At 36.9% G+C, this 17,855-nt stretch overlaps 1 protein-coding gene across 3 annotated transcripts in view; it reads left to right on the plus strand.

The window, feature by feature from the left end:
- The window catches only part of LOC127631564 (protein furry homolog), an 83,379-nt gene that overhangs the window by 13,709 nt on the left and 51,815 nt on the right, over nt 1-17,855 (plus strand). For 2 of the 3 annotated variants that reach the window (XM_052109729.1, XM_052109730.1), the window contains exons 2-7: nt 6,542-6,732; nt 12,254-12,307; nt 14,700-14,839; nt 15,649-15,739; nt 16,090-16,169; nt 16,267-16,347. In XM_052109729.1, the coding sequence (XP_051965689.1) occupies nt 6,542-6,732; nt 12,254-12,307; nt 14,700-14,839; nt 15,649-15,739; nt 16,090-16,169; nt 16,267-16,347 (637 nt within the window). Of the gene's footprint in view, nt 1-1,933; nt 2,281-6,541; nt 6,733-12,253; nt 12,308-14,699; nt 14,840-15,648; nt 15,740-16,089; nt 16,170-16,266; nt 16,348-17,855 lie in introns of those variants that run through there. The other variant, XM_052109731.1, reaches the window with a different exon arrangement.

Raw genomic sequence — 17,855 nt, forward strand, 5'->3', positions numbered from 1 at the left:
GTCAACCAATGAACCAAAGATGCATGAGGGAGGGCGGAGCCAACTTATGTCGTTCAGATTGTATTTGAATTGAAACATTTATATGCACTTTGTTTATATACATTGAAAAGTTATACTTTAAATGCACACGTGAAATAACATCCTCCTTTTTTACATTTATTTCAATTTGTGGGATGCTGCAGTTTTGCAAATTATTTATTTTTCTTTGATATGGTGCATTATTCTATTATCAGTAACGCCGCTACCTACATGCATACTACGCAGTTTGGGCATCAATACCCTAGGATGGCACCAGAAAGTCCACCGACTGCCCTTACTCGTTCGCTATACGTTATTCAAGGACACGAAAGCAGTTGCGGAACACAGACGATCGCTTCACGCTCATATCACGTGTAGGGCATCAATTTGGCCAGCGGTGGCCCTGTCTATTATGCTGTTCAGACTGTATTCGTTTTGAATGGTTAGATTTATATGCACTTTGTTTATATACAATAAGTTATACTTTATATGTAAATGTTTTATAGTATTATTTTTCTTAACAAATCAATGCATTTTTAAATACATTGTGGTTAAGGTAGAGTGTAATTTCATTTAATAATTTAATTCAAATTGTTTTAACACCAATTATGAAAAGAGCCAGAATGCCCATTGCTAATCTGAAAAGAGATAGTGTAGCGAAACATCTCACGGCGGCATATCCAGTGCTCTGGATGAGACAGGAGAAACCATCAAGCTCGGTGTCAGCAGCCTTGAGGAGGCAAGTGCTGCAGTCTGAGGAGGAGAAGAGGAAGCAGCTGAAAATAAAGATAAACATTGCATGCTTCATTGTGAAAGAAGAAGAACCTTTCATCAAATTCGTCAGAGTTTACATTAATCCCACATACGACAATGTGTGGAGATGATCGGTCAAATTGCTGATATAATGAGAGATCGCTGGCTGACCTCTAAGTATGCCAGATGGTCAACATACAAAAGCAGCTGGACAACTGATATCCTTTGATTTTAGTAGGCATGGGTTCAATGTGGGATTTGGGAGGTATGTGCTGTTCCACAGATGTGTGTCCCTTAGTACACACACACACTCATACACGCAGTATAAATATGTATGTAATAAATTGTTTGTTAATAAACTCCGTATTTAATTTTCACCTAAATTTCTTTGTGTGCTCCTAAATGTTTTCATTTAGGAGCGCATGTACACCTTGGGAAAAAAGTTAGCGTAGAGCCCTGGCTTACCTAAATTTGAAGCACTGCCCCCAGTGGGTGAAGCTAGAAGTGTTGTTGAACGTATAAGAACTAGTGAGCTCTGATTTCCAGGGGAAATTTCTGCAGGCTGGCAACAAAAGTGAGTTTTATTTTTCGGTTGCAAATGATGTAATACTGTCAACAGGAATGCATATTTTATTAACCTTATACCCCAACCCAAACCCTAATCCTAACCATCAGTGAAGTAAACTCGATTACTCTGTGTACTTTTAAGAAAGTAAATATGGTCAATTTAGATTACATGTTGACCACACTACCTGATGGTGAGGGGAATGCACTTAGAGCAGACCAATGCATTACGAATAGGCTACCATGAGTTTTGTTGTTTATGCATTTTGTTTGCAATATATTTTCATTGAGTTTTGCAAGCCTAGTTTGCATCCCATGCTCGGCCCACGGCTGTTTTCCCCAGGGAGATTGTGTAATGAAGTTGGATTGTGGATTTCAGAATCTAGATACTTTATCTTAATTTAGGCCACATATTTGTATGTGTGTGTGTGTGCAAACAAGTTAGTGAGAGTAAGTGAGTGAGTGAGTGAGTGAGTTTGTACCCAATCGAACGATGTTTACACTGTTGGTTAGTGGTGGAGGGGTGATCGGCACGTATAGTGTGTACTCAGGGATAAATATAGCCCTTCAACTATGCCACAGCAACATGTCAGTCCTGCACACTTGCTGAGGCCTCAGCTAAAAAATCCAGCCTGACCTTCAGTCTCAAAGCAGTGGCCACTCATACTGCGCTACAGAGCCTTCTTTAGAGGCGAGGAATCTAAACAAACACGTGCAGATTTGTTATCACCTAATTTTCGGACTTTCTACCAACCCGCGCTGGGACTACTAAAGCATGGTGCGAGGTGGCGAATTGGAGTAGGTTTAGCCATCACTGGAATGATTGACAAGGACGTGTGAGTTGAACATTTGGAAAACTGGATCCCATATACCGCTCCCCCACTATGGACAGCACAGTCATGTGCTGGAACAAGACCAGCATGGTCAACTTCATCAAGGGGCTGGGTAGGTGTTACAAAAGGGGAAAATAGGGAGAAAGGGAAAGGGGAGAGAGAGAGAAGTGAGAAAGAATCTGTCAATCTGTAAGTAAAAGTTAATTTGAAAGTAAATGGAGACAAAGTGTTAAAACAAAATAATTAGTAAGAAGTTGAAACAAGCAGGGAGCACACTGAATATCTCTGCTGACCAAAATTGCCAATGTGCTTTTGTTGTCATTGAAATGAAATTCATGGGAAAAAATATTCCTGTTTTATGGACACACTTAATTTTGTTCTGAAAACATATGAAGATATATATTTGTACAGGATTGTTTTCTTTTCTATTGCAAAAATTAGATGATAACTACACAAAGATCCACGTATTTATGATGGTCACTTACTGAGGTGTATTTACAGCATTTGTAATGAATACAACAAACAACGATCGGGCAGTTAGGTTAAATACAGTACTGCGCAATAGTGCAGAGTTTGCATGAGGTTTGCACACTTATGATTCAACACAAGACTGTATTAAATCTTTACAAGTAGAAAACATTTTTGATATATTGAATATCAGTTATTATGCTTTTAATCTTTTTGATATATTTGGGGGTGAACAGATTATATGAACTATCTTTTCATTCTATTCAAAGCAAAGCAAATCCCAGTGTAAGCCTTGTGGAACGAAAGCTGTTGCAACGTAAAGCATTTACATGTTTCCATTGCTCATGTTATAAATATTGGGGGACTGTACTTGCTTGTTTTGAATATTGGGGGGTTATCTCCCCTCATCCCCCCTGGAATCTATACACCTGACTGAGCCTGTCAATCCCTGCCATTTCTTCCTAACTCCTTTTGTGTCATACAGATGTGGAACAATATGAGGGAGAGTAAAAAATTACAGCATTTTTTTGTATGAACTACCCTTTTAATAAATGTCAAAATGTGTGCCTACTGTTTGTAATATGTGAATTAGTTAATGTTGAGTTGAGCTGGATGTAAACAGGTTTTAGTCATGGCCCAAGTGCCTTACTGTACAATATATGCAATCACTTTCAAGCCATAAAATGGGAATATTTTGGGAAATTCCAAAGTGAATATAACCATCTGCATAAGGAAATGGGCATAGTCTGTTATAGAGTGCAGTAGTTGACAAAGAATTTGCTCATAAATTTGCAGAGATTGAGCTCTCAACTGGAACCTCTGAGCATTTATTCAGAAATAAAGTAACCTGTCATATTTACTCAAGTTCCAGTAACTGGGTGACTGTAAAGGACAAATAAACATTATTCAATACCACATACTGTACAGTACATCTCTTTATTCCTTTCTCATTCTTACTCTCACACTCTCTTCTTTGGTGAGGTCATTTTTATTTTACCTTTAAGGAATAGGTCATCCCACAGTGAAAATTATTTACTCACCCTCATGATGTTCCAACCCCCTATGACTTTCTTTCTGCCATGAAACACAAACTATGTTAGGCAGTATGTTAGTCTCAGTCACCATTCACTTTTGGTGATTCTTTGGTAACACTTTACAATAAGGTAGTGTTTGTTTACATTAGTTAATGCATTATGAATCATGAACTAACAATTAACTGTATTTTATTACAGTATTTAGTAATATTGGTTAATGTTGATTCATAAAAATACAGTTGTTCATTGTTAGTTAAAGTTATTTAATAATGCATTAAATGTATTACTATATAACCAAGACTAATTAATGCTTTCAAAATATTGTTAATTGTTAGTTCATGAAAAAGGAATAGTTCACCCAAAAATGAAAATTTTCTCATGATTTACCCTCCTGGCATCCCAGATGTGTATGACTTTCTTCTTCTGCAGAACAGAAATTAAGATATTTAGAAGAATGTTTCAGCTCTGTAGATCGTCACAATGCAAGTGCAAAATTTTGAAAGGGAAATGTTGACATTTTAAAGGGAGCATAAATGTAATCCATACGACTCCAGTGGTTAAATCCATATCTTCAGACATGATATGATAGATGTGGATGAGAAACAGATCATTTAAGAAAAGTCATATTTTTGTTATCATTAATTCTCCTCTCTACCCAGTAGGGGGAGATATACATGAAGAATGTGAATCACCAAAAACAGAAGAAGAAGAATGGGAAAGTGAAAGTAAGGTGAAGATTGACTGAAGAGGGAGGAGAATTTATAGTAATAAACACTGATATGTATTGATCTGTTTCTCACCATCATATCGCTTCTGAAGACATGGATTTAACAACAAGAGTAGTCTGGAATACATTTATGTTGCCTTATGTGGATTTTGGAGCTTCAAAATTTTGGCACCCATTCACTTACATTGTGTGGACCTTCAGAGCTGAGAAATTCAAAAAATCGACCCCTTAAAACATTAAGACAAGTGTGTAATATAGCTTGCAAATAAAGAACAGAAGCTAAAAAACTGTTCTTACAGTGTGTGTGGACACACACCAAATTGTGTAAATCAGGCCCCTACACTTTAGCCTAACAAGAGCTTTAGCTTAGGAAATTACTGAAAGCCTTTCAAGCTGCACTGAGAACAGTTTGTACACACTTGTGCTTTCTTAATAGTACATAAGCTAATTTTAAGATTTGCAGTGGATTCTTATTAAGCAACAGAATATTTTAAATAGTGCTCTCAGTAGATAGCATTTTTAATCGTTATCAATCTCAGCCTTTAAAAGTGCTGAATTTTACTCTATATATACTTATTTCCTGTCAAAATGCATTAATTTCCTTCTTTGGAAAGAACAGCACAATAGAAAAAAACAATATGTAACTATAATGCTTTAATACCATTTTCCAAACTCCACAGTACAAAGACAGAAATTCACTAATGCCTTCTACACACTACATGACTTTCAAAGACGTCGGATCATGGTACCGTTCATATTACACAACTCTCTTTGTCTTGTCGTGGAAGTCGTAGAGTTTTCAAATTACACGACAAATCGGCGACGGGTGAACTCATTACAAAGCTATTGAACATTTCATACAGAACATTTCACTACTGACGAATCCCCGATGATTTGACTCCAAATTATGTTTCACAACAGAGTACACGCGAGAAGTGATACGAGATACGAAAACAAATGCATGATCATATGTTATGCATTTCAGAATATGATGTGTATGTTTTTAATCGCCTAAAGACATCATATATTTTATTGATTACAATATGAAGAAGTACCTCCTACTGAAAAATCTACCTATTTGCTCACCTGACTGTCCAAATGAATTGGCAATTTCTCTCCAACTCTTCTCTTTCTCCACCTGGTTGTGATACAGTTCAGATGAAACATAAAATAGGCACTGGTGCTTCTGCCAATGTTCCACACATATTTCCTCCATTTCTTCGGTACAATGAGACTTTCTTGATAACACAGCCATGCAAGTTGATGTTCTGTTGTAGGTACATCAGGACTCCTCCCACTGAAACTTCCCGTGCCGCGTTTTTTACTCTCTCATTGGTCAGTGCTGCAGTTGTTTTCAGTCAAAACATATTTCACATTGCACGATTTGGAATCGCAGACAAGTCCACACATTTAACATCCTAGATATATCGCTGACATTGGCAACGTGCTGGTGCTTCTCTCAAATTGTGTCTTTGATCATTCATACATTGCGATCGTCGCTCACGATAGTGAGCTTCGATTTCATTTCAGGCTTTTGTCAGCGATCACCACAAAACTGTCGTTTTGTCGTTGTGGCTTAAAATTGTGTAGTGTAAATTCGGCATAAAATAGCACCAATTCAAGTAACATTAAACATTTACCAAAGTCTAAGTGGGATGTTGACTGATTAATAGAACTACTATTCATTGCAATCTGCATTAAATCTCTTAAACCCTCATCCTCCGCATTTCGTTTCACTTTGAATATGGAATTTGCTTCAGGGCAGCAAGCGCCGTGTTGACCTCCATATGAAAAGTGTGTCTTGTTCTACTTTTGTAGCTGGCACTGCTGATGGAAATATAATTAATCTGAATTGACTGGTAATCACTATCTGATGCTTCAAAATCTTGGTGGCAACAGGTACAAAGTTGAAATTATGTCACTTTTGAGTCTCAACAGACCCTCCACGGGAGAACAAGAATCACAGTGTTAACGCATAAAACATAACGTGTTAACGCTGACAGGACTGATTTTAAAACAATACTGTAATACCTCATTCAATTCTTTGTTAGTTTCTTTGCATGAAGTATGTTTTCAAATCCCCCTCCATTTGATTGTCTTTTCAGATTGATTGCCTCATTCATGTTTTATTCTCTTGTCCAAAGCCTCTCCAGGGTACAGCAAGCCTCCCGTCCCCCCAGTTTGCTGCTCACAGGGTGAGAAGGGGCCACCAGCCATGATGCCCATCAGTGTGGACCCAGAGAGCCGTCCGGGCGAGTATGTGCTCAAGAGCCTCTTCGCAAACTTTACCACCATCTCAGAGCGCAAAATACACATCGTCATGGCCGAGCCTCTGGTGAGTGACACATTTACGTAATAAAACGTAGAACTATCGATAGTGATGTTCTTGAGAATAACATACTACTCTTACTATTTCTGGCCAGGCCTTTGAAGCTCAAAAATTGAGAAAATGTTTGCATAAAGGTAATCCATAAGACTCCAGTGGTTTTATCCATGTCTTCTGAAGTGATCCAGTTGGCATTGGGTGAGAACAGATCAAAATGTAACTTTCACTGTACATCTTGACAGCAGTCTTCTTGGTGATCATGATTTTAAAGCTTGATTACAAATCCTAGCGCATGGGCAGAGTGCTAGATGGTGCTAGGAAGTGTAATTGATCTTGAAATCATGTTCGCCAAGGAAACTGCTGTCAAGATGCATGTTCTGCAGAAGAATTTCATTTATCTTAGATGTCTAGTTGTAGTACTAGTAACATTTATGTTGGGCAGTGAGGGTTTAGTTACAGACCTGTTTTGGTTTTCTGACAATTCCAAAGTGCATAAATGCCTCTGAGGGTTGTGGATACTGTTGATTATTTGGTCTGAGGCAAACTCATAACACTGGCCAATTTTAACTTGTTTGTCCTGTGAGAGTTACATCACCTCAGTCACTTGCTTACAGTCCAGAAACTGGCTTTACAAATACCGTATGTCAACCAAATATGGACTTAGCTTGGTACCTTGTCCTGTCCCTGCTGGCTAGTTGTCTATGAAGCTCAGCATTTTTTATATACCTGAATTTGTCTCTACTGTATGTCTCAGTTCTTGACAATAGAAATTACCAGGCACAGAAAATACAGATTAGATGTTTGTGTGCAATTCAAAAGTTCAACAACAAGCTTTTGTCCTCTAGGTTTTACCTAGAATTATCAAGATATTACTAAGATCTTCTCACAATTGTGCATCCACAGATGTATTGGTTATTGTTTGTAAAATGTTTAATATTTCATTAAAGATTAGTAGGGCATGGAGCAAGCACTAACCTTTATTTTCTGTGGTTTGTTGTGACAAAGACATCCCTCAGTCCAGCCTAAAAAAAGCGAAAAGAAAAACAGGCCAATCGCTCTATTTACTGTTTGAACAGTAAATAGAGCGATTCATAGTGTAGTATCTTTTTTGTTGCATGTTATTATGTGCCTTTCAATCTCTTCAAACGCAAATGAAAGTGTTTCATGGGTCAGTCACGCACATCTTAAACTAGTGGTTCTCACATGGTTTTGCGGTAGGACACAAGTAGACTTCAAGTAGTGACCTAACAATTTAAAAACAACTGTTTATTATGGTGTTGATATGTTTTCGGTAGGGGGTGGGGTAGGAGGGAGGTATTTGCGAAACTCATTAATATTAATTAGGTCAAGTGTAGATTATGTCAAATAATCTTTTCCTGTTTTGATAGTCATTCTTGATAACCAATTCAAGCTCTGCAATAAATATTTCACATCACTAATATGCTAACTAAATCCATACATCTAACACTGTCAGTTCTTGTTTTTTGTTCGTTAAAATACATACATTTAGTCAGAATGACTAATTGGTCTCATGGTGAAGTTTTTGACTCTAGTGCAAGGAGTTCAGGGCTAATCCACCCTAATATAACTTTTTATTTTAATAAACAAATATTGCATCTGCATGTCAGTTTGGATATTTGCATTTTACTCTGAGCTAATGCTCTTGTTCAGTTAAATCGCAATGTCACTTATAACAGCCGCAAGTAGCACTCATGATAATGTTAGTAATAATAGACTTAAGCACTGGATTGCCACTTATTATAACACACACAAAGAAATGGACTCTTGCTCAAGAACTGTTTCTTCTACATTAGACACTTACCTGACGAAAGCTGTTTCAAAAAGTGGTTGGGACAAAATTGGCAAAAAGTGGTAGGGACACATTTCAGTTGTCTCACCCGTAAATGGTGCCTATGATCCCACAAACATCTTTCAAATCAAGTAATTAAAACTTACCATTAGTTTTATTTATTTCTTAAGTCAATAATTCACTGTCCAAACCACACTGTGGTCTGCACAAACTATGTTTATCTTCATTGCAAATACACCTGTATTTGATATACTGTAGTTTGTAATTGCTTTAACGTTGCATAGTTTTGTTCCTTGTTTTTAAGATGTCATGCAACCTGTCCATGTTGTCATCTTCCTAATTTGGTTAGCCTCTTTTTTTTCTCCTGCTATCTGTGACCCTATCAGAAAAGACCTGTGTACTCTTTTTGGGTTGAGTCCCACTAGTTTAGAACCACTCTATTTAATTCACAAGTTGAAAAAAAAAAAAAGTTTTTACAAGAAAGAAAGGGGTTTAGTGGTTACGTTCGCCTCATATAAAAGCCTCTGACTTCCAAGAGGAATAAAACAATGTCCTTGCCTGCCCTCATCTGTTTCTCTCAAATGACTCAGGCAACTGAAATATTTATTAACCAAGGACAAAAGGGATGATTCATTTGACTGAATGAGCTCAAATTTTATTTAATACCGGTCTGAAAATATTATTTTTGACAAGCCCTGTAGCCCTTGCTAAAAGGCAGTCTAGAAGTTTTAAAGGGATAGTTCACCCCAAAATAAAACTCTGTCATCATTTACTGTACTTAACCTCATTTAATTTAATAACCCAGACATCTTTGTCTTTATCCAAATAACAAAATTTTACTATTATTTGAATATCTGAATCATTTATTAACTGTACAGTTGATTAGTCTTAGTTTAAAAAATAATATTCTAAATGAAATCTGTGTGAAATCTCAAAGACACAACCTCTCAATATGCCTATTAACATGCATGTTCTTAAACCTACTGTATCATACTTAATAAGCCAACAAAATGTGTGGACATGTAAAAGGCTAAATCAACATTCCTTGATCGGGTGTGGTCATAAACGGTTTAAGCATAAACTGATCGACACGTGTAGATTTTTTGCCCATTACTCTGATTTTGCTCTGCATGTAAAAAACTTTACCGGCATTCTATATTCACGTTTTGAAGGCATAAGCAGAGAATAACTCGATGATTTGAAATGCAGTGTTCCTATTATCTTCTTTCGCACTGACTCCGTTAGAAGGGACAGTCTTTTTAGGACAGTAGTCTGGGGCCTGATTCCAAATTTTGTCACTATAGGAGCCCAGAAAGTAGGCCAGTTCAGTTAGGGATGCACCGATACCACATTTTCTCTTCCGATTCCGATATCGGAATCTCAGTATCGGCCGATGCCGATCCGATCCGATCCGATACAAGTGTTTTTTTTGGCATAATCAGTTTATTACATAATCATATTATTGTGTGGAACAAATTGGGAGTGAATTTCAGTATAAATGTACAGCTTATTAATAAAAACAGTATCGTTAACTAGTATACTGTATAGCGTAGCGGCAAAATTAACAGTAATTCCAGTATAAGTCATCAGTCATCATTTAAAAAAAAAAAATGTCAACTTGTATCTGGACTTTAAAGGATTCAGATCTCTTTTTTGTTCATTTTAGTTGTAAGACATCAGCTCACTTTTCATTCACACATTTATATTTTGTAACCCATTCAACATAAATATTATTATCATTTGTAAACAAATGATAATAATAATAATGTATTATAATACTAATATATAGTAATATATCTCAATTGCACACCTTTTGTCCCAGATCCACCTTTCCCCTGAGTTCTGATTACATGCATATCATTAGTGGCTAATCAAGGGCTGCATACATACAGTAAGACTCCTCGGTAGCCCTGTTTGTGTATATAGCTTTTACAATGCATGATGTTGAAACAATATTTAATCAGGAGAAAACCCATAAACCCCAACTATTTCCAATGGACTTGGATGAGTCTTTCACATCTGATGTGAATAATTGATCTGTTGCATTTACTGCATCAGTGTCTCATTACTTGTATTTTGTGGAACATTACTGTAACTATGACGGTTTCAGCTATGTGCCGTTTTCTATAAAGAGATATTTATGCTCCAAATGTGGGCTTAGCTTTACAAACACAGAATTTGGGGTGTAATTTTATATCATGATGATGATATATATTTTATGATATAGTAAAATTTTTCAGAAAAATCTATGAAATTGTATTAATATAAGCCATGTTGCAGTGTTTAATTTGAGTAATCCAGTCAGTGAATTAAATAATTTATAAATGAAAATGTAATCTTATATAATTTATTTTGAACTTGACAAATTCAAAGTAAAAAAATAAAAATAAAAAGCCATATTTCAGTCTGTGCACAAATTTCTTCTTCTTTTTAATATTGTTGTTGTTATTATTGTTATAACTTTCCTCATGAAACATAACAGATTCTCAAAGCAATGCAAAAAGTTAAATAACACTTAATTAGGCTCTTTGTGTTTTTAGTAATCTCTATAAAGAACTTTAGAAAGGGTTTTGATGTGTATTTTAAAAACCCACTTGACCTCAAGAGAAACCAGAATGACAGATGAATTGGTGTGATCTGCACTTTTTTTGTCACAGGAGCACAAATGAAGGGAATTTTATGACTTCAAATACTTGCGTGTTTGAGACTGCGTGCGCAACACTCGCACAAAAGACAGCTGCGCGTTTTTGGATGGGACGTATGTTTGGAGCGCGGAATGAATGTCATTGAATTTGCTTTGATGGTGGCTCAAGCAAAATATCATGCCGCAGAATCGGATTCAGTGTCATTTTATCTCCCGTTTTAAACAAGCTTTTCATCTAATAACAATGAAAACTGCTTTTCATTATTTCTATCAGTCTCACGTGAAGCCGTGACCACTGATATACACGCACATTGATATTTACATATATCGACCGACATACATGTACAAACCTTGTAAATCACCGTTTTGTGCTCTGTAACGCATTTTATAAAGCCAAACCAATTCCACATCACAGAGAACGCACATTTTCCTTCATAATCCCCTCTTATCTTCTCATTCAAATTAATTTGAGGAACGCGCAGTCCCTCCGCCTTCCTCAATTTATCCGACAAGAGTGTGTAATGCTTACGTGTTATGTGCTGTAAAAAGTTCTCATGTGGCAATTTTGTATTACTACGATAGAGGCAATAATCCAAAATGTATACCGGCTGGCAAATTTCTACCAGAGTATCATGTCTACTGGTATGTCGCCCACCCCTACACTGAATAATATGTATTCATATAATTGCTTATTATTTATGTTTTATAACTCCATGAAATGCCTTGATGAGCAAAGTTTTCCCTCCGGTATATTTTCTTTTGAAACAGGTGGGACATATCGAAGGGGTGGGACATATCGAAGGGCTTGGTAATAGCCTTTAGTTTACTTCACAGTCATGACCCATGATTTATTACTTGCTATTGCTAGTCAGAGACATATCTTTGGATATACCTCATTTTAAATGTAAATATCTCCTAAAAGTAAATTTTTTGGTTTGAAGTACAGTAGCAGATGGATGATTTCATGGGGTCTTTAAGGATTAGACTACTGATTAGCCAAAGTGTTGTAAAGTAAAAACAGAAAGCAGACATTTTTTCACTAGCTATTATTTGAAAACCTTCCATTGTTTTTACAGGAAAAACCTCTGATAAAGTCTCTTCAGAGGGGTGAAGATCCCCAATTTGACCAAGTAAGTACTGTTTGTTTCCTGCTTCCTTGAACACACACACACACACACACACACACACACACTCACTCACATCTAGCCGGTGGACAGATGTCCCAGTGGAGAGGCAGGAGGCAGCGTTTTTAGCTGTCCGGTTGAGCCAAAAATGTATCTGACTTTTTGAATTATTTAAATAGATTCCATAGATCTTTATGGACTTCAAAGCATGCAAATCGACATAATAAAAGCTTGATGTGGTTTTTGGCATGTCTGGCTTTCACAGAGCCATTTACATCTCTGATAGAATAGATTAGAGAGTTCGAAATTTGAATTCCACAAAGGAGATGAGATGTTGACTTGCATCAAATCTTCAAACATTTTGCACACATTGATTAATTACATTATACATTAAAATCATATATTATATTTCCCAAATAGTTTTTGTAAATTGCTTTGCATAAAGCTAAATTAATAAATTTAAATGCAAATTTAAATTTTGATATTTGCCAGAGATCTACAACCTGTGCTGTTTTCATATACAGTATACTGCATGCACAGACTTTCTTAAAACCAGAATTTAATTTCAGATAGCTTTAAACACTGAGTAAATACCTTGAAAGCTTATAATAAAGGGCCTATTTATTGCTTGCTTGGGTGGTGTTCCCTGCCCTGAGTTTGTACATTTGTTTCTGTATGCATGTATGTGTGTTGGAGGCAGGTGAATAGCAGGCTTATTCAGAGCTCGCAGGGCTGTGTTTCTGCCCAGATCCCCTGGGCCTTTAGCAGTCTGACTGAGAAAGGATTCTTCTCTCAAGGATCTTCAGGGAATGAAGAGCCCGCTGTGTTCACCCTCAGCCCCTGAACGCCGCCCTTCCCCCTCCCGTACCTATGTGTTGATTTCTCACCAGGGACCCCCCTTTCATTCATGCACTTATTACCCAAACTCCCTCCTCTCTTTATCGCTTTCTCTTAGATATTTGCAGGATACTGATTAAACACACACTCACACAAATATTATTGAACTCCCCTATTGCGTTCAGAATGTGCACAACTTTTGCAATCACAGGTCAATTCTAACCCAGTTGGGATTGAAGCTTATAAGTCATTGTTAAGCCGATGGTTTTCATCTAAAACTACATTTTAAGTCATTAATAACTTCTTAATTGTTCATACGTGTATAAAGATTGATGTTTTTGGCATGTTAACTGACATATATAAAGTTATTAATTAATGTGTCATTTTTTTAAATAATAACATTTAGAAATTCTTAGACCTTTCAAAATATACATTAACTACATCAAAACCAGTGTGATAAAAGTGAAGAGATATTTTATGTACAACTCAAGAATGCAACATTAATATGTCTTTACTATCTTTTTAAGCTAAATCTGTTCTGTTTTCTCTCTTGAACTTCCAAATGTTATTGTGTAAGTACGCTGCAAGCTGGTTAATCATCAGATGGCTGCAGAGTAAATGTGGACAATTTCCTCTTTCAAGCCCTATTTAGACCAATGTGTGCATGAACTGCTCTCGCCAAACCCCCTTTAGATGGTAGTACCTTTGATGTAGTTTATTTGTTTTGTTTGTTACATCTGTGTTTGCTACACCCAGTGGGAGACAGAAAAGGGGTGTGTGTGTGTGTGTGTGTGTGTGTGTGTGTATGAGAATGATATTAAATGTAAGTACAGTGTTTTAAAGAACAAATCTAATTCATATACTGTATGTACAAAAATATCTACGTAATATTATGTGAAAAGCCACAGTTAATGCCGGGTCAAAATTAACCCACGGACACAAAAGATGCAACAGTTATTTTATAAGGTTATATCTCTTAAACAGGTTTATTAAAAAAATCTGAAAAACATATTTATGTATATATATTGACTGTGTAAATACTGTGTAATTTGATAGTCTTGACAAAGTCACAAAGTTTGATTTCCATACTATAACTAGGTGGTATTTAAAAATAATCTATCTCTCCCATGTAAAAAAAATACTGGAATGAAGTAGGAAGGTTAAATTAATAGTTCTCACATAATGACATTTCTGGCATTATTTAATCACCCTCATGTCGTTCCATACCCTAATTACTTTCTTTATGTAATGGTCCTGCTTGACCACTTCAAACGGGATTCAAACCGGCAATTAGCTGGCATGTGAGGCGGGTGCGCTAACAAGGAGGCTAAATGCTACAGCCCTAGCATCAGTTGCTATTTCGCCTCTTGAGGCCAGGAGAGTGAGGTTTACATACACCGCACAGCTATCATGTACCAGCTAGCTCCCATTACACTCACCCCCCTAAACCTCACTCCCTTCCAGGTCATGAAAGAAATAACCTACATACCATGCACTGGGTGTATTTTTTACTGTAGTTAGTTTATTCCGAGATTAATACGTGTTCTTCTTTCTCTTTCAGCTGATCAGCACAATGAGTTCTCTGGCCGAGTATTGCCTGCCATCTATCTTGCGCACACTGTTTGACTGGTACAAAAGACAAAATGGTGTTGACGATGAATCCCATGAGTACAGGCCACGTTCCCATACAAAGTCCAAAAAGTGAGTCCTTTTTGTATTTCTCAGATAATTCTGATAATTTAAGCTTGATGAAATATCCTGTATATAATTAGTGTCGTAATTGCTTTCTAAGGAAACATCTCTATTACTATTAGAAATACTTAGCTGCCTTATATCATGCGGCTTGTAAAGCATCGAAGTAATGATGATTGCATTACAGACGATAAACAGACTTTCATTGAATTAGGGACCAAAGCCAAATCCAAGGTCCAGAATATCAAACAGACTTGTGTTGTGCTCTTTTTTAACATGATTGCCAGTAAGCAACCACCTATCAACCACACAGAACACCAATGAAACCACCTTAAAATGTTGTTGCAACCACCCAGATTACTAGCAATGAACAAAAAAGCACTTATAAGACCTTAGAAATGCAGAGCAATGCCTTGGCAACCATGCACACCACCCTAGCATCATGCATGGATAATTTGTCATGGCAAGCACCCCTCAAATGTTCTTCAGAAAAAAAAAAATTCAGTATAAAAACTGTTAATGAATGCAAATGTGCCTCATGCGCACTGATCACTGTTTTTAAATGTTTTCATGAAGCAGCAGAACAGTGTTGTCACTTGCATTCGTAACTCCCATTTGGATAATGTGACACAGTGGTGCCAAAATAACTCGATGACATCAGAGTCAATTGGATGTTGAGCGACAGGAAGACTGCTGCTTCCTGTAGCTGGAGTGCAAAACTCCATTTCATCATTGATAAATCATATTTTAGTCTGTGAATGTATGAGAGGGTGGGGGCCAAAATGGCTTACATAATCTGTTTGCATTCTCTCTCCAAGTGATGAGCAACAGAAAGATTATCTGCTCGAGAGGAGAGACCTCGCAATCAACTTTATCTTCTCATTAGTACTCATAGAGGTTCTAAAACAGGTAAATTCACATTGACAAACCAGCTGATCTGCTGAGAGCAAAATTTAGATCAAAGTTAAACAGACAGCAAGAGTGTAACCAAATATTTAAGTCCTTAAGCATCAGCTTTAGATCATATAAATAATTATTTAATAAGCAAAAGCTATTTATTTTTTTGGTTATGCCTCAAAAATGCATATTTCAGCCTCAGATTGTGTTCTGCTTACAAATGTCAGTTCCATCTATATGTCAGTTTTTAATTGAGAGCAAAAGAGATACACTTTTATGAATTTGCCTACATTTTGCCAACTATATCAATAAAAGCAGCAGTAAAATAATGATAATGTTTGTGTTTTTCTTTTTTTGCTCAGATGCCCCTCCACCCAGTTGTGGATGGTTTGGTCCATGAAGTCATTAATTTAGCTTTTAAGCACTTTAAATACAAAGAAGGGTGAGTGAATTTGCTCTCACCTGCACCCAAATGTTTTGGCTAAATTATGTACAAATATATATGCATACATTCACACATCTGTTTTCATTATGACCAGGTACCATGGTCCAAACACTGCCAACATGCACATAGTAGCTGATCTCTATGCAGAAGTAATAGGAGTCTTAGCACAAGCAAAGTAAGTAGCCATCAATCCAACAATGACCAAGCACCAAGCAACAGACTGAGACATGCATTTGCTGAAAAGATACTCTCTTGCTGTAGACGTTTGCCAGTTCTTAGAGATCAAGTAATGTTCCTCCATAATAGGATCGGAAATTAGTCTTTGTTTATTTGAGTTTCCAGATCTTCAGTAGGGCACATAGTTTTTGAGAGGTCTGGATGCTTAGAATATTCTGTACATTATCGTCATTGTTCTAATCTGTGTGGTACACTCTAAAGCAGCTGTGCCCCTTCAGTTGCCACTGAAAAAATGTGTTCTGTACATCTGCTTTATTTCCCGCCTCTGTTAGACATGCTGGGAAACAGTTGTCTGCTGGAGCTTGCATGTTCAAGACACATTATCAGGCTTCTGATAGTCTTACTTGGCAGCTTGGGATCTGATTTATGAGAGTGTAGTTGCACCGGTGCTGTACAATTCCATCCACAGCATGTACTCTTACCAAACAACACTGTGTTAAATAGGAAACAGTAATTTATTAAACTCCCATCAGGTTATAACAGGTAGCTCTGAAACATCCTGAATGAAAGCAGTATAAAAACAGTTTACATAATTATCGCTCTTACATTTTAATATTCCAGGAAATATAATGAATTCCTTTCATGTTACTATTATAGATGTTAAAGTGATGTCCAGTGATTTTTTTTTAATTTGTATTTTTCACATCTACTTTGATTAGCAGGCAGTTTAGACAAGGTACACACTGTCATGGAATACCTGGAAATGTTCTGTATATCTCCTGGAAAAGATGGAAATTGTCAAAATCTTAATCTTTTTTTCTAATTGTACTTCTCTCTAAAATATTTAATTGACTAGATCGAGGGGTTTCAACCTGTAGGGATTACTAAATCAGAAAAAATATTTATTTAGGTGGGTCGGTGCACGCAGATTCGGAAGGCTTCTATAATAATCAGGGTTTTTAATAAGGGGAAAAAGTAATAGATAGACCTACATTTTGAGGCTGTCAAACTGGTAATGTACGTTAACCTACCCATCACCGTCGGGTCTCTGCCGCCTTCAGCTGCTTCCGAAGCACATGCTTCGGTTTCGGTCTCACGCGGAGTGGTGGCGGGGGGGCACTTGAACAGGTGTCTGTCACTCCAGCTGGGCTGTGGTGGTTCTCTGTCTTGTTGTGCTGGTGCTGATGCTCAGGTTCATCTGAAATAGCAAGGCTGGATGTTGTGCTAAACTCCTCTTCGCTAGCATCACCACCAGGCTCTTTATTTGCGTCGAGCCGACTTTTGAAAAAAGTGGAGATGGTTGGAATATTTCTCCTAATTAAATCCTCTCTGCTATCCTTCTCCCTTTTAGCTTTCCGTTTTGTGGCTCCAGTGCTCCACCATTTTTTTATTCATGTTGTTTGTTTTTCGATGTCCTCAATTCTCTTTTTTTCACACTATCTTCTACCGCCGTCTTGCCGCTATCAACAGTTTCCGTGGTAACCTGACTCATTGTCATCATCAGAC

The sequence above is a fragment of the Xyrauchen texanus genome, chromosome 38 (assembly GCF_025860055.1).
Source record: "Xyrauchen texanus isolate HMW12.3.18 chromosome 38, RBS_HiC_50CHRs, whole genome shotgun sequence".
In the NCBI taxonomy this organism is placed as follows: domain Eukaryota; kingdom Metazoa; phylum Chordata; class Actinopteri; order Cypriniformes; family Catostomidae; genus Xyrauchen; species Xyrauchen texanus.